At 41.9% G+C, this 22,916-nt stretch overlaps 2 protein-coding genes and 3 non-coding genes across 7 annotated transcripts in view; 4 read left to right on the top strand and 1 right to left on the bottom strand.

The window, feature by feature from the left end:
- RNASE12 (ribonuclease A family member 12 (inactive)) overlaps positions 1-22,916 on the top strand; it is a 99,455-nt gene that overhangs the window by 35,849 nt on the left and 40,690 nt on the right. The window lies entirely within an intron of this gene.
- On the top strand, positions 13,193-14,182 carry OR6S1 (olfactory receptor family 6 subfamily S member 1). The gene has a single exon (XM_077770251.1). It carries the CDS (start codon positions 13,193-13,195, stop codon positions 14,180-14,182), a length of 990 nt encoding a protein of 329 aa, XP_077626377.1.
- On the bottom strand, positions 18,447-18,518 carry TRNAP-UGG (transfer RNA proline (anticodon UGG)). Its single transcript has one exon. It is a non-coding gene; the product is annotated as a tRNA-Pro (tRNA).
- Positions 20,019-20,091, top strand: TRNAT-UGU (transfer RNA threonine (anticodon UGU)). Its single transcript has one exon. It is a non-coding gene; the product is annotated as a tRNA-Thr (tRNA).
- TRNAY-GUA (transfer RNA tyrosine (anticodon GUA)) lies at positions 20,744-20,834 on the top strand. Its single transcript is given in 2 exon segments — positions 20,744-20,780; positions 20,799-20,834. It is a non-coding gene; the product is annotated as a tRNA-Tyr (tRNA).

The raw sequence follows: 22,916 nt of genomic DNA, 5'->3' as shown, positions 1-22,916 counted from the left end.
CACATGAAGTCCCCAGACCCTATTCTCCTATTAAAGCCTCAAGTCACTAGGAGAGAGGCAGCAAGCCCCTACACCCCCAAGGCACAGACAAGGATACTTAGCTTCTAGGGTAGGAGGAAGAGCAAAACCCCTCTGTCTCTGAGAGATGGTGTAGGGAGCTTTTGCTCTCAAGACCTAGACATAGACTTCCCACTGCTGAGGGGAGTGTAAAAGCAAAAAACAAACCAAACAACAACACCCCCCAACCCCTTCGGGGGAAGAGCAGGACGCTGGGTCCCAAAACTATACAGATTGGGGAGACCCAGGATAGCTGTTGAAGGGGCTGGAATCTCCCACCCAAGACCAACCACAAAAAAAACAGCAGAGTGCTGCCACGTAGAAGGTCAGACTTGTGAGAGCCACCCCAAAGGGCTCAAGCACCAAGTTACCACTAGGTCTGCAGCGACAGGTGGCCAAGACCCCATGACTGAGGTGGCCCATTCTTTGCAGTTCTGGCTTTCCTAGCGCCACACTGGAATTGGCAGATCAGGTCGTTGGGGCCACACTGTCTCTCTGACCTGGACGACCCGCAAAGGCAGGGCTCTGGAAGGCAGGCTTCCGGGTCATCGCTGAGCCCCAGGCCAGGCCTCCCGCCCCAAGCTCGAAGCCCAAACGTGCCCTTGGCAGACGGTTCCTCTGAGGGTCCGACGAAGAACTCTCCGCACACTTATGACCTAACCCTGACCCCAGGTCGCAGCGCTTTTGCTACTAAACACAAGGTGTGCGGAGTTAGGAGGAGCCTCTGCAGGAAGACCAGAAGACTGCCAAGGCCAAGGTTCCCTGGGCTTTTCAGAGGGAGCCGAGATACTGGAGATCCACAAAACCGAGGCGAGAACAATACCAGGGAAAGAAAAACGCAGAATTAGGACGGAGAAGGAGCTCCCACCTCCGCGCCGAAGGAGAGCGGAGAGCGAGCTCCTCACAGGCCCTGCCTCTCCGTTAGAGACCTGGGCTCCCTTCCCATGCGAACGCTAGGGCCTGGGTGTCCAAGGAACCAGCGATTGTGACGACTGTGACGCAGGCCTTGTGGGTGCGGGTCGCAGTCGGGTCTGGGTTCCCTGCATCCTCGCCTGCGCCAGCGCCCACTATCGCCGGATCAGGGGGAAGGGGTCACGGGCACCGCTGGATCACCTGGAGAAGTCTCGCGAATGGGACATTTTTAATCAGAACCTCTGAGCCGTGTGAACTGATACCTATATATCACTGTATCACTATATGTTTAATTTCTCTGGTGATTTTAAGGCCGAGTTTGGACTCGATTGACTTCAGGCTTTTCAGAGCTTCCAAGATGGGAGGTATTGCTCAACAAGGAAGGGGCAACAGCCACCTTCCCAGATAGTTCCACAAACTCGGATTTCTCCTCTTAGTCTTCTAATACAAAATGCCTTACTTAGTGTCTCCATCTCCGCTAAGAGGAACCAAGTCCAGCAGTTGGTATGTCCTCGCGACGTCTTTGGCATCCCTCAGTTTGATACCTGCTCAGAGAAGATCAATTCTGCATCCAGTGGTTCTCAACTGGAGGCAATTCTGCTGCCCTCCTACCCCACTCCAGGGACCTTTGGAAATGTCTGGAGACATTTTTGGTTGTAACAGCTGGGGAAAGGGGGACATGAGGAAATGGAAGAGGAGGTGCTGCTACTGGTAGGTCGCAGGTAGAGACCAAGGACGCTGCTAAACAATCCACAGTGTGAGCATGCCCCCACTCCCCCCGCAACAAAGAGTTATTGGGCCCAAATTCCTGAGAGTGCTGGGTCTCGAAACTTGGTTCCCCTTTTGGTGAGTGTGAAGCCAGGAGACACAACCAAGCCAAAGAATAGGAAAAGGAAAGGTTTTACTTATAAGTAAAAGAGCACGAAGGGTATTTCCCAAAGCAGTGTCTCCTGAGCAACAGAACTGGGAAGTTTTAAGCTAAGGCGGTGTCCATGTTCGTGAAGGGGCCTGTGTGGTGGGGGGACTACAACACAGAATTGGGGCAAGAGTCATGTTCAGGTGACTGAGTCCAGACCAAAGTCTCCAGGGCTGGCAGCCATCAGGATCATCAGTTCTCAGGCTCCAGCTGGTCTGGTATTTGCATGCTCAGAGGGTTTCAGATCCTGCAAAGATAACTCAAGGCCCTTCTTCAGCTTAATAATCACTTTTGAAAATCTCTTAATGTTGGGGCACCTGGGTGGCTCAGGCAGTTAAATGTCCAACTTCAACTCAGGTCATGATCTCAGTCTGTGAGTTTGAGCCCCTCTTCAAGCTCTGTGTTGACAGCTCAGAGCCTGGAGCCTGCTTTGGATTCTGTGCCTCCCTCTCTCTCTCTGCCCCTCCCCTGCTCATACTCTGTCTCTCAAAAATCAATAAACATTAAAAACGTCTTTTTAAAAAGTTTATTTATTTTGAGTGAGAGCACAGGGAGGAGCAGGGAGAGAGAGAATCCCAAGCAAACTTTGCACTGTCAGTGAGGAACCAGATGCAGGCCTCAAACCCAGAAACTATGATATCGAGAGACAATTGCTTAACCAACTGAGCCACCCAGGAACCTGAACCAGAAGAGAAATCTTATTCCAAAATCACCTAACAGGAACCAAGCAACAGGAGAAAACAAACAAACCCTTAAACCTAGCAGGCCCTTACTTATTGTAGTTTTCAGCTAAATAATACAAAATCACTAAGTATGAAATGTTTTTGAAAAATAAAAAAATCGGGGTCATATAAATAAGAAATACAAAACTATAAAAGTGACATGCAGCTTTGCAAAAGGAAAAAAAATACCCATAACCTTAAAATGAGAGACATAATTGATGAAATAAAACTCTGTTAACTGGTGGATTACACACGCTGAGAGAGTATTAATAAATGTAAATAAACATCTGAAGATGGTACCCAGAATTTAATCAAGGATGAGGAAATGAAAAATATGTAAGAAAAAATATCCTAGAGAAGAAAGCAGAATGAATACATGAAAAGATAATATGTGATGAATTCAAAGAACTGATGAGAATTGAATTTCAAACATGGGAATTACATTGTTGACTATGTAGGAATTAGAAAAAAAAATCTAAACATAGATGTATTGTACTGAAACTCTTGCATCTCAATGGCAAAGAGAATATCTTATAAATAGCTGTAAAGGCTAACAATTAAGACTCTCTGACTTCCCAGTACTATCAATAATAGAAGCTTGAAGACAGTATTGAGAGAAAATAACTCTTAAAATCATGTGTGCAGAAAAACTATCAAGAACTAGGGTAAGATAGACATTTTCTAAAAAAAAACTGAGAGGGTTCATGATTAACAGATCTTTATTAAAGGGACATCCAAAACATGTACCTTGAAAATGAAAATGAGCCTTGAAAGAGAGACTGAGATACATAAAGGTCAGCAAAGAGATTGATTTAAAAAAAAAAGTGTAAATCCACATCCACTCCCTCCTGAAGCGCCACTAAAACCATAGCATGGAAAAGGAAACAGTAGCAACACAATTTCAGAAGAAGAAAAGCAGATAATTTAGCAGTGGCTGACATGAAAAAGTTGGTCAGAAAAGATGATTCTATTCAAGTAGTGAGAAAAAAAAATCAATTCAGTTTATTCCAGAGTCCCTCTACATTTTTGGAAGTGGAGTGACTGGAAGGCCAAGTTAAGAATGGGATGAAAAAGGCTTAAGGAGCCGCTTGGGTCTCCGTACCTGCTTTGTTACCCAGGCTTATTGTCATCCCTCTCTCACTCTCAACTAGAGACTGGATGGTTTGTCTCTGGAACAGGGAAAGCAGAAGGGCTTTTACCTTTGAAACTAGGGGGTTACATAAATTATGTATACTGGTTACTGTGATGTCTATTTTAGATGCCACATATTTAGCAGTTAGATAGGAAACTGAAGAATTTTCTTTTTTTAAATTGATTTCTTTGTTGACCTTTCTTTTCTTTTCTTTTCTTTTTTTTTTTTATCTCAGTCTCTCTTTCAAGGCTCATTTTCATTTCTTCCCCTTAAATCAGGAACAAGACAAGGATGACCACTTTCTTCACTTCTATTCAATATTGAACTAGAAATTCTAGCCAGAGCATTTAGGCAAATAGAATAGAATGGGATGTTATGCAATGAAATGAGACAAGATGAGATGAAACAAAACAAAACAAAACAATATAATATATACAGTGCATCCAAATGGAAAGGAAGAAATTAAAACTATCTCTACTAGGAGACTGTATGATTTTTATATAGAAAATCTTAAGGAATCCACACACACATTCACACAAAAATTAGAGCAAATAAATGAATTCAGCAATGTCATAGGAATCAAGGTCAACATACAAAAATCATTTGTATTTCTATACATTAACAATAAATAATCCAATTAAACTGAGAAAACAATTCCACCATTTACAATAGTATAAGAACGAATAAAATACTTTTTTTTTAGAGTTTTTTTCTTAATATTTTTATTTATTTCTAGGAGAGAGAGAGAGAGTGTGTGAGCAGGGGAGGGTCAGAGAGAGGGAGACACAGACTCTGAAATAGGCTCCAGGCTCTGAGCTGGCAGTCAGCACAGAGCCCCACGCGGGGCTCGAATCCACAAACCGCGAGATCATGACCTAAGCGAAAGTCGGACGCTTAACCGTCTAAGCCACCCAGGCGCCCCAAGAACGAATAAAATACTTAGAAAAAAAATGTAACCAAGGAGATGTGGGACTTGTACACTAAAAGCTACAAAACAATGTTGAAAGAAATTAAAATATCCCTTATTAAATGGAAAGACATCCCATGTTTATGGTTTAAAAGACTTAATAGAGTTTACCTTTGAACAACACTGGGGTTAGGGGTACGGACTCTCCTGCACAGATGAAAATCCAAGTTTAACTTTTGACTCTCTAAAAAACTTACTACTAGTAGTATACTGTTAACCTGAAGCCTGACTGATAATATACACAATCAATTAACACATATTTTATATGTTATGTGTATTATATACTATAGTCTTACAATAAAGTAAACAAAAGAAAATGTTATTAAGAAAGCCATAGGTGGACACCTGGCTGGCTCATTTGGTAGAGTATGTGACTCTTGATCTCATGGTTGTGAGTTCAAGCCCCAGGTTTAGTGTAGAGATTACTTTTAAAAAATGTAAAGAAAGAAGGTCATAGGGAAAAGAATATATGCCTACAGTACTATACTGTATTTTTAAAAATCTGAATATAAGTGGACCTATGAGTTGAAAGGTCAACTGCATTGTTAAGATGGCATTACTAACTGAAGTAATCTACAGATTCAATGCAATTCTTATCAAAACTTCAACTGCATTTTTTTTCAGAAATGGACATGCTGATTCTAAAATTCTTATAGGGTTTCAAGAGGCTCCAATTGGCCAAACCATTATTGAAAAATAAAAGTAAAGTTGGAGGATTCATATTTGCTGATTTTAAAATCAACTACAAAGCTACAGCACTCAAAACAGTGTGGTACTGGCATAAGGACAGATATATATGTCAATGGAATAGAGCTGAGAGTCTAAAATGAATCCATACATCTATAGTCAAGAGTGCCAGGGTGCCTGGGAAGCTTGGTCAGTTGAGTATCTGACTCTTGATTTGGGCTCAGGTCATGATTCTCTCTCCCTCTCCTGTTACTCCCCATCTTGCACACCTCTGTGGCCTTTCTCTCAAAATAAATAAAGATTTAAAAAAAGAAGAGTGCCAAGACTACTTAATGAGGGAAGAAAAGTCTTTTCAACAAATGTTGCTAGAACAATTAGATATTCAATTCTTGCAAAGGAATGAAGAATGAAGTTGGACTTTTAGCTCACGCTGCATACAAAAATGAACTCAAAATGGACCAAAGACCCAAATGAAAGAGCTAAAACAATAAAACTGTTAATAGAAAACATAAGGGTGAATCTTCATGACCTTGGTTTGGCAACAGATTCTCAAACATAACACCAAAAGCACCAGCATCAAAATTTTCAAGAAGTAGATCTGTTGTACTTCAGCAAAACAAACAAACAAACAAACTTTTAAAAAATAATCTCTACACCCAACATGGGGCTGAAACTCACAATCTTAAGATCAAGAGTCACATGCTTTACCAACGGAGCCAACCAGGGACCCCAACAATAAAGCCTTCTGAATGTCAAACAGCACTATCAGGAAACTAATGCCCTTAAAATATGGTACATTTTCAGGGATTATTTTGGCGATTTCTGTGTCTCCATTTTTTCCTCTCCTTTTTTATCAACTGGAAACACAGCCTCTACTGACCCTCACATATTCTTACCTTTTCTATCCTATTCTCTATTAGTAATAATTTGCTTTACTTGCCTTTATGTTATGGTACATATTAAAAATCTATCATATTTTTTAATTCATAAAAGCTCTTTTTTGTTCAGAGGGGTTTTTGTTTGGTTTGGTTTTGCAATACTCTTTTCTGTCTTATGATTGTAACATTCTCACTGAGACATTAATGACATTTTTAAAAATGTTTATTCATTTTTGAGAGAAAGAGAGCGAGTGAGCTAATGCATGAATGGGGGGAGGGGCAGAGAGAGGGAGTCACAGAATCTGAAACAGGCTCCAGGCTCTGTGGTGACAGTTCAAACTCACCAACTGTGAGATCATGACCTGAGCTGAGGTCAGACGCTTAACCTACTGAACCACCCAGGCGCCATGTTAGCAACACTGTTAAATTAAATTATCAGGGCATCTGGCTAGCTGAGTAGAGCATGTGACTCTTGACCTTGGGGTTGTTAGTTTGACACCCACGTTGGGTGTAGAGGTTACTTAAAAATAAAATCNTCCAAAAACACTGGATTAGGCACATCGTATGCAACCCCCTTCCCAAATACGGGTGTTGTCAGGCGACTGTAGACATCTTCTGCATTCAGGTCTTCATTTTTACTATTAAAAAGCAGTGCAGCAGCATCACTCCCCAGAAGGTAAGTAAATGTCTTGCCCACCATGGTAAAGCTAAATACAGGTCCATACTTCTCATATGCATTTTCTAGGAATTCAATTGGACTTTTCCCAAATGCTATAGCATGTCCAAGAAATGGAATTGGAGAGGAAATGTATGGTGGACTTTGCTGAGCCTGAGCGCCCTGGGTGCGGGTCGCCACGATTCGGTGCGGGGAGGGGACGGGCGGAGGGCTTAAAAAAATTTTTTTAAGTAAAGTTATCTTCTCCCTACATGGTCACTGTTTCCTCCAAGTTATCTTCTCTTGCTTACTTGTTTCAGACAAATAAAATCACATTAGTTGATTTTTATCCAGCAATTGGCTGATCCTGGGTTAAATGTTTATATTAAGAGAGGGAAACTAAGTAGCTGTTTGAAAGCTGAGTGTATGTATGGATGGTACTTGAGATTTCCCAGCCTCACTCTATGGTGATGTCAGTGGCTTGTATCTTAGGAAGCACTCCTGACAGTATCTTCGCATCTTTCATTTTGGACTTCTCAGATAATGCAAAGAAAAGTCTTCAGTTTCCTATCTAACTGCTAAATATGTGGCATCTAAAATAGACATCACAGTAACAATAAATAATACATAATTTATTTAATCCCCTAGTTTCAAAGGTAAAAGCCCTTCTGCTTTCCTCGTTCCAGAGACAAACCATCCAGTCTCTTGTTGAGAGTGAGAGAGGGATGACAATCAGCCTGGGATGACAAAGCAGGTACGGAGACCCAAGCGGCTCCTTAAGCCTTTTTCATCCCATTCTTAACTTGGCCTTCCAGTCACTCCACTTCCAAAAATGTAGAGGGACTCTGGAATAAACTGAATTGATTTTTTTTTCTCACTACTTGAATAGAATCATCTTTTCTGACCAACTTTTTCATGTCAGCCACTGCTAAATTATCTGCTTTTCTTCTTCTGAAATTGTGTTGCTACTGTTTCCTTTTCCATGCTATGGTTTTAGTGGGGCTTCAGGAGGGAGTGGATGTAGATTTATGCCTTTTTCGAATTTGAAAAATTAAAGATTGTTTTCTTTTCTACTTTAAAGTACCTATTTCCTCTAAAACCACTTGTCCTGTTTTATCCTTCTCTTTCCACTGTGGCTATATTCAAAGTCAGGTGATATTTGAGGGTCCGTTAAAATGTATCAGTTAAGGACTATGGAGTGGNAGTTGCAAATGACATATCAGATAAAGGGTTAATATCCAGAATATATAAGGAACTCATCAAACTACACGCCCAAAACACAAACAACCCAGTGAAGAAATGGGCAGAAGATATGAACAGACACTTCTCCAAAGAGGACATCCAGATGGCCAACAGACACATGAAACGATGCTCAGCATCCCTCCTCATCAGGGAAATACAAATCAAAATCACTGTTCTTCTTAATTCAATTATCTGCTTTTTTTTTCCTCCTGGAAGTTCCTTTTACATAAACATTTGATAATGGCACCCTGCCTCGTTTTCCTATGTTGTTATACAGTTACCATTTTAAAAAATGAAAAGGCAAGAAAAAGAGGAAGAGAAAATGAAATTTTTATTTCATTTTAAGGAACTTGTCATGGTGAAAAAGATAGGTTCCTTTACTCAGTGTATTATTTTAATCCAATCTCCCCATTTTGAACTATGATTCTCTGTGTGGGTGTTTTGGCATTGCCTCCATTGCTTTTGGATCAGAAAACAGGGTGTTGCTTAGAGAGTTGAATTCCTCTTGGAGTTGGTAGTTCATTATAGTTTTACATTTTCTGCCTCTGAGTAGCCCACATGGTATTTGACATTCCCCAGTGGCTAGCTGGCTAATTTTGTGGCATTAGAGTTGCTATCTTTAGGAAAGTATTTCTGACCTTAATTTTTAACTAATTTCTAAAAACTTAGAATTTTCTTTAGAGATTTGATTGTAATATTTCTGAGATTTTATAAAAAATTTCAAACATACTAAAAATAGAATACTGTAATGAATCACAATGTAACCAATGCACAGGTCCATGAATTACCAATTCATGGCCAAGCTAATTTTACCTATACCCCCCAATCACTTTATTTGGAAGCAAATCCCAGATATATCACTTTACTATAACTTATTATTTTTTGGCATATCATTGCAAGAGCCTCTGCTCCACTGCTCTCAGGTCTGGGGTTCAGAGCAGTTTAGTTCACATACCATTTATTGAGCACACAATGCGTGCCAGGCACTGTGCTTGGCACTGGAAATACAGAGAACAAAATATAATTCCTGTCTAGGAGTTCAGAGTCTGGCAGGGGACACAGATGAGAAAGTGGAGTTACAATACAATGGGTTAAGTATTGAGATTGAGGTCAGCAGAACATGTCCCAGTTCAGGTTGGAGTGCAGACAGAGTGGTAAGATAGGGAGTGGTAGGTAGAAGATTCTCAGAAGAACTGATATACACCAGAGTGTATGGAGTATGAACGGGAATTAATCAAGTCCTCAGCCAGGGGTGTAGGGTAGACACAAATGAAAAAATATGAACAATGGTCCAGAATTCTAAACAATGTTTGGATGTGTGGTCTGGTATATATTACCAGAGGGTAAAGTACAAGGCTGGGAGAAGAAGAAGCTAGAAATGAGACAGAGTATCTTTCCCTATCTTTTCATACCCTGAGAGCTCTTATCACTTGCCAACCAGGAGCAAGGGTAGGGATTCCCAATATCTTTTTAAGTCCTCAGGGAGAAGACACAATGTCTGTGTTACCTGGGGAGTTAACATTTCCCTGAGTGCAATGCAGAAGAAAGTTGGATGATGACTATGGTCTTCCACACTTGGTCAAACTCAATTTTTTTTTTTTCTCTCATTCCCACTGTATTGCCCCAGACCTTTTGGGGCTGCTGGGCTTGGGCAGGGGTGAGGGGGTGGGGGGATGGGAGGGGTTGGCAGATGGAGGCAGAAACATTCCCAGTCATCCCTTGTTGGATGAAGGATCAGCCTCTTTTTCAGATTTATCAGTGATAGAGTCTGGAAAATTTCCATTGAATTGCAAATCTCCCTTGGGTCTTTTCAGACTTATTTTCTCTTTCTCTCTCACGGTTTTACCTCAACACTTGAGTCTCACTTTTCTAGCAGGTACTGCTGCTAACCAGACTCCTGATGTCTAGATTAATCAATCCTCATTTTGAGGCATCTCCACTGGAAACTGAAGTTATGCATGAAGGATTCTGTCCTACAATAGACAGATTGGTTAGAAACAAGTCTTCAGCATTTTCCTTCTCTGCACTTAGGCTAATGCCAGGATTCAGGGAGGTTGCATTCTAGAACAGGAAAATTGACAGTTTTTGCATAAACTCATCACAAAAAAGATGGAGACCTGCCTTTAAATGGAACATTTTTCAACTATGAGATGAAAAGAACTGTAGGTAAGTGCAGTAAGTCTTTTCATAGCTAGATGAATGATTTAACCTGTCCATATCTACCCTTTGCCTTCCAACCCCATGTTATTCTTAGAGTACCATACCATGGAGCATTGTGAGATCATTGTCTTTCACTTTAAGTGTGCCTGTTTAAGGCTAAGACAGTGATCACATTACAGAAGACACTCTACAAGGCGAGAAAGGTGAGCCCTGATGGCTGACCTGTACATGCCCATAAAAAGGGACAGTGTGATGCAGCCACCTCAGGATCAGAAAGCCCCTTTGTTTACAAGGCAGAAGAATAGCAACTGAGGAATTATACCCAAGAGAAAAACACAAGAGAAGAAACGGATTATCTAACTACTGCCTGTTTTCCCAAGTGCTTTGCCCATCCTTAGGAACTCCAGGCTATTGTTAGCCTCACATAACCGGGTATGAAAAGGACCAGGGTAGAGCAGACCATTGAGCCATAAAAAGGGAAAGAGAATTCTTACAAGGTGATCCCCCACCCTCATGGAGACAGCAAGGACATTCAGGGGTAGGTAGGAGCCATTCCTTCCATATTTAAAAAAATTGTTTTTAACATTTACTCATTTTTGAGAGGCAGAGAGAGGCAGTATAGGTGAAGAGGGGCAGAGAGAGACACACACAGAATCTGAAGCAGGGTCCAGGCTCTGAGCTGTCAACACAGAGCCCGAGAGCTGACGCGGGTCTCAGACTCATGGGCTGCAAGATCATGACCGAGCTGAAGTCAAAGGCTTAACCAACTGAGCCACCCAAGCGTCCCATGTGATTCCTTCCATATTTAAGGTCGGGACTCATCTTCCTCTTACTTAAGGTATAGTCAACTTCAGTTTAGTGGAAATATTCTCACAGAGAGCCAGAAAGAGTCTCCTTTGAGGTGATCAGTTCTATCTCATTGCACTCCATGCCTTATGTTCTGTGCTTTGGCCCCTATGTACTATGTTCACATGCTGCTCTTTTCATTAAAAAAAATCTCTTTTCTCTCCTATCAAATCCATATTCACTTTTTAGTATTTATTTTAGGCATCACCTTTCTCCAAAATACTTCCTATCTTAAAGTCTCAGTTTGGATTTTTTCCCATGTGCCCCCTTAGACCCTATTCTTACCTGTGACATTCCACCTGTGACACATATTAACTTTTCTGTCATTCTCATTATGCAGTGAGCTACATGAGGGTAGTGACAATGTCTCCTTTATTTCTGAATCACCATGTATAGCATCCAATCCATAATACAGAGCAAGAGTTGAATGATTTTACTGACAGTAAGGCAATTTTTATAGACGCTGGAGGGAGCTGAGTCTCTGCATGGAATCCCTAGGGAGAAAGACCATAGCATTGCTTTATCCTAGACAAAAGACACAAAAATTTTCCTACTGAGGTAGGACCCACAGCAGAGGCATTGTAAGTAAAGAGGTTCCTGTTTGCTGGGAATAAGGACTGCTGTTGTGTACTAGACAATAGCAGGGCTGAGAATTAAGGCCTTAAGGTCAATTCTCATGCTTTGCATGGTTAAAGGGGATTGGCATTCTCCTAATAACTGAGACATTTTAAAAACACTTCAGAATATCATTGATTTAGTTCTTATAACTGTTGGTAGTCTTTAAAACTGGAAGGGTTTAAGGGGCGCCTGGGTGGCTCAGTCAGTTAAGTGCCTGACTTCAGCTCAGGTCATGATCTCACACTTTGAGAGTTTGAGCCCCATGTCAGCTCTGTGCTGACAGTTCAGTGCCTGGAGGCTGCTTCAGATTTTGTATCGCCCCTCCTCTGCTCACACTTGGTGTGTCTCTGTCTATCAATAATAAATGTTAAATTAAAAAAAAAACTGGAAGGATTTGAATCAAACAGCGAGGACTTCATTTCTGATTTCATGAGTAATTACCAGGGATTCCTAATTCTGTCTCTGGCAAGTTGTCTAATAGAGCCCAAGTTTGTAAAAGGGCTTTGGACTGGTATCACTGACTGAAAAAGCATAAACAATTCCCCCAGAATACTTAGCTAAAGTTGACACTAAATAAATAGATGTGGAAGCCTGACCTAGTGATTCAATGTAGTTTAGCCCTATTCTCCCTTTTAAATAAGCCATAACTTGCTTTAGATAGGCAAGCATTTTATGATGGGCTGAGTTCAGTTAGATCCTTGGGTTGCTGGGGAAATTCTTCATGAAAAGGGTAATTTAATGTAATAGATGTACTAATGACCTAGATTCCTACGACTCATTTTGTAGCTGAGGAGTTCAAGGACAAATGAGCTGGATGCATTGATTGCCTTCCAAGACAAGTGGCAAGCCAAGCCTAGAGTCTGGTGCCCTAACTTATAGGGCTTTTTCTACCACAGTGTTTGTCAACTAAGCTCTAGAAACTCTTTTGAATAATTTGTACTCTCATTTAACTTGCTTCTTTTAGCGAGGAGGAGTGCAGAAGTGGTTAAGGCTACTTGGCTAGTAAATGGAGATGCTGGAATTCAAAAACAGGCAGTCTGGCTCAAGTCCTGATCCTGGTAATGGGAATCATATTCTTCTTGAAATCATTTTTTGATATTTTTGCCCAACTCGGATACTCAGTGGTATCATTATTATAATAATGAGGCATCGCCATTTAAGATCTGAGAATGGAGGCTCCTGGCTTTTTCATACCTAAGTTTTTGCCACCGTTTCTGGAAAATATTTTCCAGCTTTAAAAGTAATTAAATGAGGACCTCAGGTTCTTCAGATCTTAACAGTGATTGGAGAAAGCGGGGAAGTGTGTGCCATATCACGATAAAATAAGTTTCAGGGTTGTTCTGGAGATGACGTGTCCTCACCACGATCATGTTCATGTTGCTGCACAGGTGGGAAAGGTAATGGCTCCTGGTGGGAATCAGAGCAGTGGTGTGACAGAGTTCGTCCTGGCAGGTTTCCCGAATCTCAACAGCACAAAAGCAGAACTGTTTTCTGTCTTCCTTCTCGTCTATCTGCTGACTCTAACAGGCAACGTGTTGATTGTTGGAGTGGTAAAAGCTGATACTCACCTGCAGACTCCCATGTACTTCTTTCTGGGTAACTTGTCCTGCCTAGAGATCTTGCTCACTTCCGTCATCATTCCCAAGATGCTGAGCAATTTCCTCTCAAGGCAACACACAATTTCCTTTGCTGCATGTATCACCCAGTTCTATTTTTACTTCTTTCTTGGGGCCTCAGAGTTCCTGCTGTTGGCTGCCATGTCTGTGGATCGCTACCTGGCCATCTGTTGCCCTCTGCACTACCCCTTGCTCATGAATGGTGCTGTGTGCTTTCGGGTGGCCTTGGCTTGCTGGATGGGGGGAATTTTCCCTGTGCTTGGCCCCACGGTGGCTGTGGCCTTACTTCCTTTCTGTGAACAGGACGCCGTGGTGCAGCACTTCTTCTGTGACAGTGGTCCACTGCTTCGCCTGGCATGCACCGACACGGAGAAGCTGGAGGAAACGGACTTTGTACTGGCCTCTCTTGTCATTGTATCCTCACTGATGATTACTGCTGTGTCCTATGGCCACATAGTTCTGGCTGTCCTGCGCATCCCCTCTGTTTCAGGCCGTCAGAAGGCCTTCTCTACCTGTACCTCCCACTTGATGGTGGTGACCCTCTTCTACGGAAGTGCCATTTTTCTCTATGTGCGACCATCACAGAGTGGCTCTGTGGATACTAACTGGGCAGTGACAGTGGTAACAACATTTGTGACACCACTGATGAATCCATTCATCTATGCCTTACGTAATGAGCGAGTCAAGGAAGCTTTGAAGGATATGTTTAGGAAGGTGGTAGCAGGCTTTTGGGGGGAATTTTTACTAGCTAAGAGATTTAGTAAGAAAGAGTGAAGTGAAAATGAAGGGAGATGTAATAACCAGTTGTAAGTCCAAGTCTTCTCCATTGTCACTCTTTTCTCTATGGTTATCATGGACATCACCAAATGACTGAATTCTGGAATCACAAGAGAATTCCAAAGTCACAAGTCTACCTTCTTCTCTTTCAGGCAACATTACTTTATTCTATCTCATACATAACTCCATATTATTATTGATATATCATAAATCAATATCATCATTACATCATAAGATTCTCCAGCCAGTGAGATCTTAACCTAAGGATCCATGGTCACCAGGGAGTCTAAGGATGAACTTCAGAAAATTTATAAGCTGCCTTACTATGTAAATTTTAGGCGTTTGACTTTATATGCATTTGTCTGGGAAGAGGATCCACAGTTTTAATCCAATTCTTAGGGAGATCTATGTGTGACCTTTGCCAAAAGTTAAAAACTGATTAAAGTTTTTCAGTAGCATCTTTCAGTTATTTATGAAAAACAAGAATTTTAAGAAAAATTTCTTTATAATCTTAAAAATACATAAAAATAAATAGATAACCTGTGTATTTTTGTATACACTTTATGGAAGAACATTGCATTTACTGTCAGGAGGAAAAGAGGTAAAGTAAATTGAATAAGGAACTTATTCACTTCCCCCACAGTAATTCCAGATGTCTTTGCAAAAAGAGATCCAAGAGAAAGTTCATGAAAGATAGCATTTGATGTGGTTTTCTAATTTGCACTTTATTATAAAGATGATGTAAAGACATCACTCATTTTTTAATGAGATTGTGTTCCTTTCATTTGTCCACTTTTTTTTACATCCTTATGTCTGTTGTGTTCAGTATTGTTTTGTTTTCAGTAAAATTGGAATTGGGACAAGGACTTAGAATTACAAATGCCAACTATTGCTGTACCTACCAGGAACCAGACTTTGTGGTTCATTTTATGTACTTCACTGGATATTTGAAAGGGAGTGAAGATTCCTTTTTGTGGCGCCCCTGGAAATCTTGGACAAATATTCACTTATTCTTTCATTCACTTATTTTTTCCATTTATGTATTCATTTGTTCAGCAAACGTCCTTTAAGCATCTTTGTTGGATACAGTGATATATGCTAAGAGGAACAAGAAATGGTTCCTCACCTCAAGCAACTTTGATTTTAGAGGAGAAGACTGAGAGACAAAAACAGGGATTAATTCCATGTTAGAGTGTGTATAGATAGACACCATATATGTATGGACAGCACTTCAACCTCAACATTGGCAAGCTGAGCATTAGCATGCAAAGAGATAGCCATAAAGCTTCACTGGGCTCTGGAAATAGAAATGATTTCATCTAGTTCTATTAATAATACGCACAAAAAAACACACTAAATATTTCAATCCCCAAAGATTTCTGAGTGAAAACTAAAGGAATGGAAGGAATGACCAGTGGTTTGCGAGGGGAAAATAATTCTTCAGGAGTGATCTAGGAGCACTGCCCAGAGAGCAGATGAACTATTGCCTTAAAAACAACCTAATTTCATGGAGCCTAAAAGCCTGAAGCCAATCCCAGACACTGGCCAAAGAGAGGAACTCATATCACAGTTTATAATATTTTTGGAAGGAATATTTTGGCAATAAATATTTTGGCATCCCCATATTTTGGCAATAAAGTGTGTTAAAACATCTGTTTCCAAAATTATTTTATTGTAGGAAATGACTTTGGACTCAATTCAATAAAAGTTTATTGAATACCATATTCTGGGAAATAAATTGGTATAGAGAAGTACAAATACATTGTCTCTGCCATCAAGGAACTCACAGACTATTATGATGAATCCTTTTTTTTTTAAATTTTTAAATTTATTTCTAGGGGAGAGAGAGAGAGACAGCATGAACAGGGGAGGGTCAGAGAGAGAGGGAGACACAGACTTTGAAATAGGCTCCAGGCTCTGAGCTGGCAGTCAGCACAGAGGCCGACACAGGGCTCAAACCCACGAACCGCGAGATCATGACCCAAGCGAAAGTCGGACGCTTAACCGACTAAGCCACCCAGGCGCCCCTATTATGATGAATCTTATTCTTCATTACTTATAGTGGTTCCACTTTGAATCCTAAATGATAACATTTTCCTCTGGCAATTGGCACCATTTTATCCGTTTGCACATTATTTTTAAAAATGACTTGAAGACAGAGGCTGGGTTATACCTTAGTTTGTTTTCTTGCCAACCAGAAGAGTACCTGGTAATTTGGAACACAGCAAAATCTCATCACGTTGTTTTTTGAAAGGACAGATTATATAAGAGCTGAATAAGTATCAAATAGTCATGCTCACTGGTGATTTGCTGTGGACCCTTTTGCATGATTCAAGGTGGACAGGTTATGTTCATAATAGTGTAGAGCACTAAAGGCCCACAGCAGCTCCCACAAATCAATATCACTTAAAAAGCTGTTATATTACAAAACACAAGCAATCAGGACTCTAGGAGTCAACAGATAAACAATAAAAAGCAGACTTAGACTCTTAGGAACTTCAGATAATATAACCATTATTTGAGTTCTGAAACCCACCCCTCTCTCCCACCGAAGATCATCTTAAACTTATTTCTGCTTTTCAGAACTGGCTTTCCTTCTTTCACCTCCCTCCTCAGGCTGTGAGCTATTCCCCTTCAGTTTGCTCCTCTCTGCCTTTGTTCCAGTGATGCTGGGTTCTTCCTGTCTTGATTATAAGCCCAGCCAGTATTCCTGTGCCTCCTACCACAGTAAGAGGAGCAGTAATGGTGCCACTTTCATGAGTGCTGGCCTTAAAAGTCCTTACGAGTCCTTGATAACCCAAGGAACCTTTGAGGTTGTGAAAAGAAAGGACTCACTAAATAATCACGAACTACCCCTAAGACCTTTGAGCCAAATATGTGAAAGATCTAGGCCTCCCCCTTCACAGCCAAGCTCCTACAAAGAATTCTTTACCTACATGTCCACACCTTCCCCTCATTCTTCAACCCACCCAGCTCTGTCATCTTTCCTATACTTTCTGCTTTAAATGCTGGTAAAGGCTGTCAACACCCCTGAATAACCAAATCAGCTGTCCAAGTAAGTGACTGTCAGGAGGCTTCCTTTTCCAGTTCTTCCACTCACTGGATTGCATTATCAGCTTTTTAAACACTGATGATCACCAGGGCAGGTCTTTAAATTCTTTCTCTGTGAATGCTCTTCCCTGTACATTCTTAGCCAAAGCAACATTAACATAAACAGTGTGTGTGTTTAATTGAAGTATTGTATAAACCCAATATTACACTAGTTTCAGGTGTACAACACAGTGATTCAATAACTCAATACATTATGTTGTGCTCACCACAAATGTAGCTACCACTACCACCATATATACAATTACAGTGCTTTTAATTCCTAAAATTCCTTTCTTTAGTTCAGATCTTTCTCTGGAACCCCACAACTTTATATCCAGCTTCCTACTGTGCATCTCCCGGTAGCAAATACATCAAACACATCCAAGCCCAGGCTAGATGTATCACATTTCTGAGGGGACAAACGACTGGAAGTCAGGGCATCCTGGCAGACTCTACATTTTCCCACTTTCCAATCACCAATCACAAAACTCTTTATTCTTGTCTAGCCACATAACCTAGCAACTCCGGAAAGGACAAATATGGATGGAATCAGTCAGAAACTCGAAGATTCCCTGCGTACAAGCAGTTTGGGAAGATAAGCAGGTTTGAAGGCCTATCATTTCAGCAGTTCACAGGTTTGGGCCACTTCTACAAGCCGGAGTCAACCACATTCTAAGGTTTCAGGTAGACACCTCACACTACAGTCGGCTCTTAACCGCGCCGCTGCTCCCAGGCGGGGGCTGGATTCCGCACCGCCCAGGGATCACTGCAGTGGGCCAGTGGCCCCAGAAAGAGGGTTTTGGTCGGGCAGTGTGATCCCAACACATCTCCAGGTACCATTCTCTTCCGTGTGAAATGCGCTAGTGAGAAGTGCACGAGGTTTTCTCCGCGCAATGTGCCTCGATAAGCACTGAACGGAGCAAACTATTCCTGACAAAAGAGCCTGTGAGAGGCAGACTGGGGCGCTCGGATCTCACGAAGCCCATGGCTCACAGTAGCATCTTCCTGGTCCTTGTATCGGTCCTCCGAAGTGTCCAACTTGCACGCAAGCTGATCTCGAAACCGGTCCAGGTTGGAACGGGCCTCAGGAGAGGTGGGTGGATTTAAGCTTGGGCGGTATTGGCTGTATTTGGCTCTAAAAAGGAGGGGAGGAGGTGAAAAAAAAAACACTGGGCTCGTCCGGGATTTGAACCCGGGACCTCTCGCACCCAAAGCGAGAATCATACCACTAGACCAACGAGCCAGCCATGGAAAGGGGCTTTCCTCTTTTGGAATGTTCATTAATCCTCCTTAGTTGCATCATACTATTTGACCGTTTTTGACTCTTCTCATAAAGCCCAGTGATTTCCTTCAGACCCTAAGAACATCAGTGTGCACATCCGGAGGAATCTGAGCCACAGTGTCCCAGAGATAGGGATGTTCATTAAGGAGTTCAGGCTGAGCTGCGAGCCTGTCCGCGACCCTTCCGAGGTGGCATCTGGTTGCTTACAGGGTTAGGACCAGAACCCCCGCAGGCGCACCGGGGTGTACAGGACAAAGGAAAAATAAGAACCACCGACTTCACCAAGAGGCAAAGGTTACCTCCAGGACCAACAGAGGAGCTGGACACTATGCACCCATGGAGGTCAAATCCTAAAACTATTGCTTTAGTCCACTGGGCTTGCTTTTGCTGTTTCCTTTTAGCTTCCCATGACCTCTTTTTGAGAAGGCCGGACCCTCCCGCTTCTGTATCACCCAGCAGATCGTGGGTGGAAAGAGAAGGGAGGGAGTTGTCCTTGCCCTGCAGTGCTTTCTGCACAGAGAACGAAGTTCTTGGGCTCTAGCTCGTCTCTGCCCTGGTCACATTGTCTACTCTGTACCGAGCACCTTTCCGGCACACAGTACACACTCGATAAATAGCTATTGAATCTCCTGAATCAGGCACCACACTCCCGGGCGGGCTGAGACCAGAGGTCAGAAAAGGAAAAGAGGAGTGTTCTTTTTCCAACCCTTTCACGTGTCTCCACTTTGTTCTGGACGTCAGGGGAGCCTGGAGGCCCAGAGAGAAGCTGCCTCTGGGGACTCCAAGTTGTTAGCGAAGTTAAAGGACCGAGGAAAGGGTTACTCTCTTTTAGCCAGCGTCTGCTTCAGGAAACCTGGAGGTTTCAGGCCCAGATTCGACCGTGGCCGGGTCCGATTCCGCTGAAAGGCTTGGGGAGGGGGCGAGGGAGATCTGGATGCCTTCACTGTGGCGGTCCCCAGATTCTGAGGGTCGGAGGGGTATGAACTGTGCTTAGAGAAAGTCACCTCCCTTAAAAAATAAATTTTTAAAAAGGCATAAAACATCCCCAATCATAATCTGTAAGAGCTGGAGCAGTCAGTTTTAGGAGTCCACGCAGATTGGAGACAAAGAGGTCGCGGCCATATCTTGCATCCTTCTTTTCTGTAAGGAGCCCTCCCCCTACCCCACTTTACCCCAGGACTCACTCGAGGGCCTGGTGTTGCCGGAGCTCAGCTACTTGTTAGGACTGAGACTGAGGAGCCTGTGCTATGGGCGCTACCGGTGGTCTTCCAGACACCTACATTGGAGTTTAGGCCTGGTAAGGAACATGCTTCTTAGTCATTCTCTTGTTTGAAGACGTTTCCTTCAAAACAAATTTCTTTTCATTTAGAATCACCCATTAAATTTTGTCTGGATATAAAAGCCCGTTTAGCTGCAGTTTTTAAAACAAGGGATACAATGGTAAATTTGGGATTGTAGGGCGGCTCCATAGCTCAGGGGTTAGAGCACTGGTCTTGTAAACCAGGGGTCGCGAGTTCAAATCTCGCTGGAGCCTAGACTGGGGGATGTTATTTTCCTAAAAAATTGTTCTCCGTTTTTGGTCTACTTCCTGACCCAGACTTGATGAAGGGGGAAAAATGCGTAATCTTTTCGGGGAAATCAGATCCTGGAGATCAGGGACTGAAGGTCATAGAATCGGGGCTCCTGGGATCCCGAGGAAAAGTCAATGTGTGTGTACCTTTCACTAAGTAGGAAAGGAACCGGATTCCTCAAGACTCTGCCAGAAGACTGGATGGGTTGGCTACATCGCCGTATTTGCGGAAGAGAGCAAATCAGCTTCGGCCCATTGATAGCCGTGACCCCCGGCAGCCTGGAATCCCGCCACAGTCCAAGTGCAGCCATCCGGGCGCCCAGTTTCTCCTGCGCTCCTGGAGCACTGGTTCGTGGCTTAATCGGCCACTTTAGTCCAGAAACTAAGCAGATAAACCCCAATTGGGTTTCTGCTCTGCTTCCATACTCACTTTCTCAGTCTCAGAGTCTGCGTCCTACGCCTCAGGCTACTCCCGGGATTCGATTTATTATAGATTCGATTTCTGGGGACTTGATGAGCTTCAATCTTAGTCCGAACCTCAAATAAAAAGAAGCCAGACTGCTCACTAGCTAGTACTATATCCACAAAAATCTACAGTAACGCCCAACAGTCGCGCCCTTCGATAGCTCAGTTGGTAGAGCGGAGGACTGTAGAGGGAGACTTCAGCCGTCATCCTTAGGTCGCTGGTTCGAATCCGGCTCGAAGGAGGTGCCTGTTGTTTTGATGTAATCCCCCACTCAAAACTTCCTGAAACTTTTGTCATCCCAACCGGATGACCTGAAACATCCCTTTTAATTCTATTTTCAGGCAACAAGAGAACAGGTTTCCACCTGCCGAGAAACCCAATTTCACTTATCTTCTTTCTGATCATGGAGTAGATGTGGTTCAGTTTACTCAGCAACTGTGAACTAATGGCTTTCGTATTAGATTTGAATCTGTTACCTTCTAATCTTTAGAGCCAGTTTACGTTGATTAAATGCCGGGGTAGCTGCGCTGTACCTCACCAGATACCTACACTTTTTCATAAGCGCAAATAATGCATACTAGGCAAATCAGGGCTTAAGGAGAAATAGAAAGTCTGCCTTTAGGAAAGGGTAAATATGCAATAGAGAGTGAGCAATGCAAAAGACGAAATATGCATATGGAGATGTTCTTTTATTAATAAGAAAGAAATACTAATTTAAACAAGAGGATATTGTTTCATCACCACATTAGAAAATGTTGGCTAATATTTTACTAACCAGGATGCAGTGAGTACTTTCTTGTAGAATGGCACTACTTTCTGGAGGACATTGGGCATTATAAATCAGGAAACTTGGGGTGTCTCAAGGTGAGCTCAATCCCCATGTTGGATGTAGAGATTACTTAAAAATTCTTTTTAAATCTTTTAAAAAACTAAATCAGGAACCTTAAAAAGATAATGGTTGACCAAGTATTCTATTCTATTTCTAGAAATTTATCAAAGAAATTTATACAAAGATAAGGAAATATGGCAAAATATAGTTATTTGTGAGTGATTTGTATTCTTTATATTTTTATGAATTTTTTCAAAATATATCACATGTATACATTACATTAATAACCAACAGTGTTTTAACCTTACAAAATGAAGTTTAAACATACTCTCTGTTACTATGAAAGACATTTTGGCAGTTTCTTACAAACATACTCTTATCATGCAATCCAGGAATCATGTTCCTAGGTAAACTACCACCAATGGGTTGAAAACTATGTCCATACAAAAACTTGCCCATTTATGTTTATAGCAGCTTTATGCCAAAACTTGGAAGCACGAAAGATGTCCTCTGACAGGTGATTAGGTAAGTAAACTATGATACATTGATACAAATGGAATATTCAGCACTAAGAAGAAATGGGACATTAAGCCATGAAATAGTATGGAGAAACTTAAGTGCACATTACTAAGTGAAAGAAGTCAATCTGAAAAGGCTACATACTGCATGATTCCAAGTATATGACATTCTGGAAACTGCAAAATTATGGAGACAGTAAAAGTGGCTGCCAATAGTTGAAAGGAGGGAGGGGTGCATTGGCAGAGCACAATTTTTAGGGCAGTGAAACTATTCTGTATTATACCACAGTGTACTGGCGGGTATATGTCATTATACATTAGTCAAAACTCATAGAGGGCATAGTACAAAGAGTAAATTCTAGTGTAAACTGATGAGGAAATGTTGGGGTTTGAAGCATATGGCCAAGAAAGAATTCTTGAGACATCTTTGGTGCAAAGCAGTGAAACTATTCTGTATTATACCACAGTGTACTGGCGGGTATATGTCATTATACATTTGTCAAAACTCATAGAGGGCATAGTACAAAGAGTAAATTCTAGTGTAAACTGATGAGGAAATGTTGGGGTTTGAAGCATATGGCCAAGAAAGAATTCTTGAGACATCTTTGGTGCAAAACAGTGGTCTCATTAAAGCACAATGACAGGACCTGTGGGCAGAAAGAGCTGTACTGGAGCTGTGATGGGTGACTGATAATATACCTTCAGATTGGGAGGGTTTAGGGATAGCATAAGTCTGTAAGGTGTTTTTGGAAACAGGTTTTCAAGATCCTGAGGGGGCTGGCTATTGTTGGGAAAAAGTCATTTATAATTGGTTAGTAAAAACTCGGTCATGACACCCTTCAGATATATATCAGAGGGCATAAGCTTGAAGTATGATTGCCAACATGTATCTTGGGGTGGGGGTAGATATAAAGGAAGTTTCCAAAGGGATTTTATTTTTAAAAATTTGATGTTCATTTAATTTGGAGAGAGAAAG

Source organism: Crocuta crocuta, unplaced genomic scaffold, assembly GCF_008692635.1.
Source record: "Crocuta crocuta isolate KB4526 unplaced genomic scaffold, BGI_CrCroc_1.0 scaffold175, whole genome shotgun sequence".
Taxonomy (NCBI): domain Eukaryota; kingdom Metazoa; phylum Chordata; class Mammalia; order Carnivora; family Hyaenidae; genus Crocuta; species Crocuta crocuta.
The sequence above is the reverse complement of the archived record's forward strand: the minus strand, read 5'-3'. Positions and strand labels throughout refer to the sequence as shown.

What these genes read in the sequence shown, in the direction of transcription:
- OR6S1 (XM_077770251.1), top strand. Translation starts at nt 13,193, where the DNA reads ATGGCTCCTGGTGGGAATCAGAGCAGTGGTGTGACAGAGTTCGTCCTG.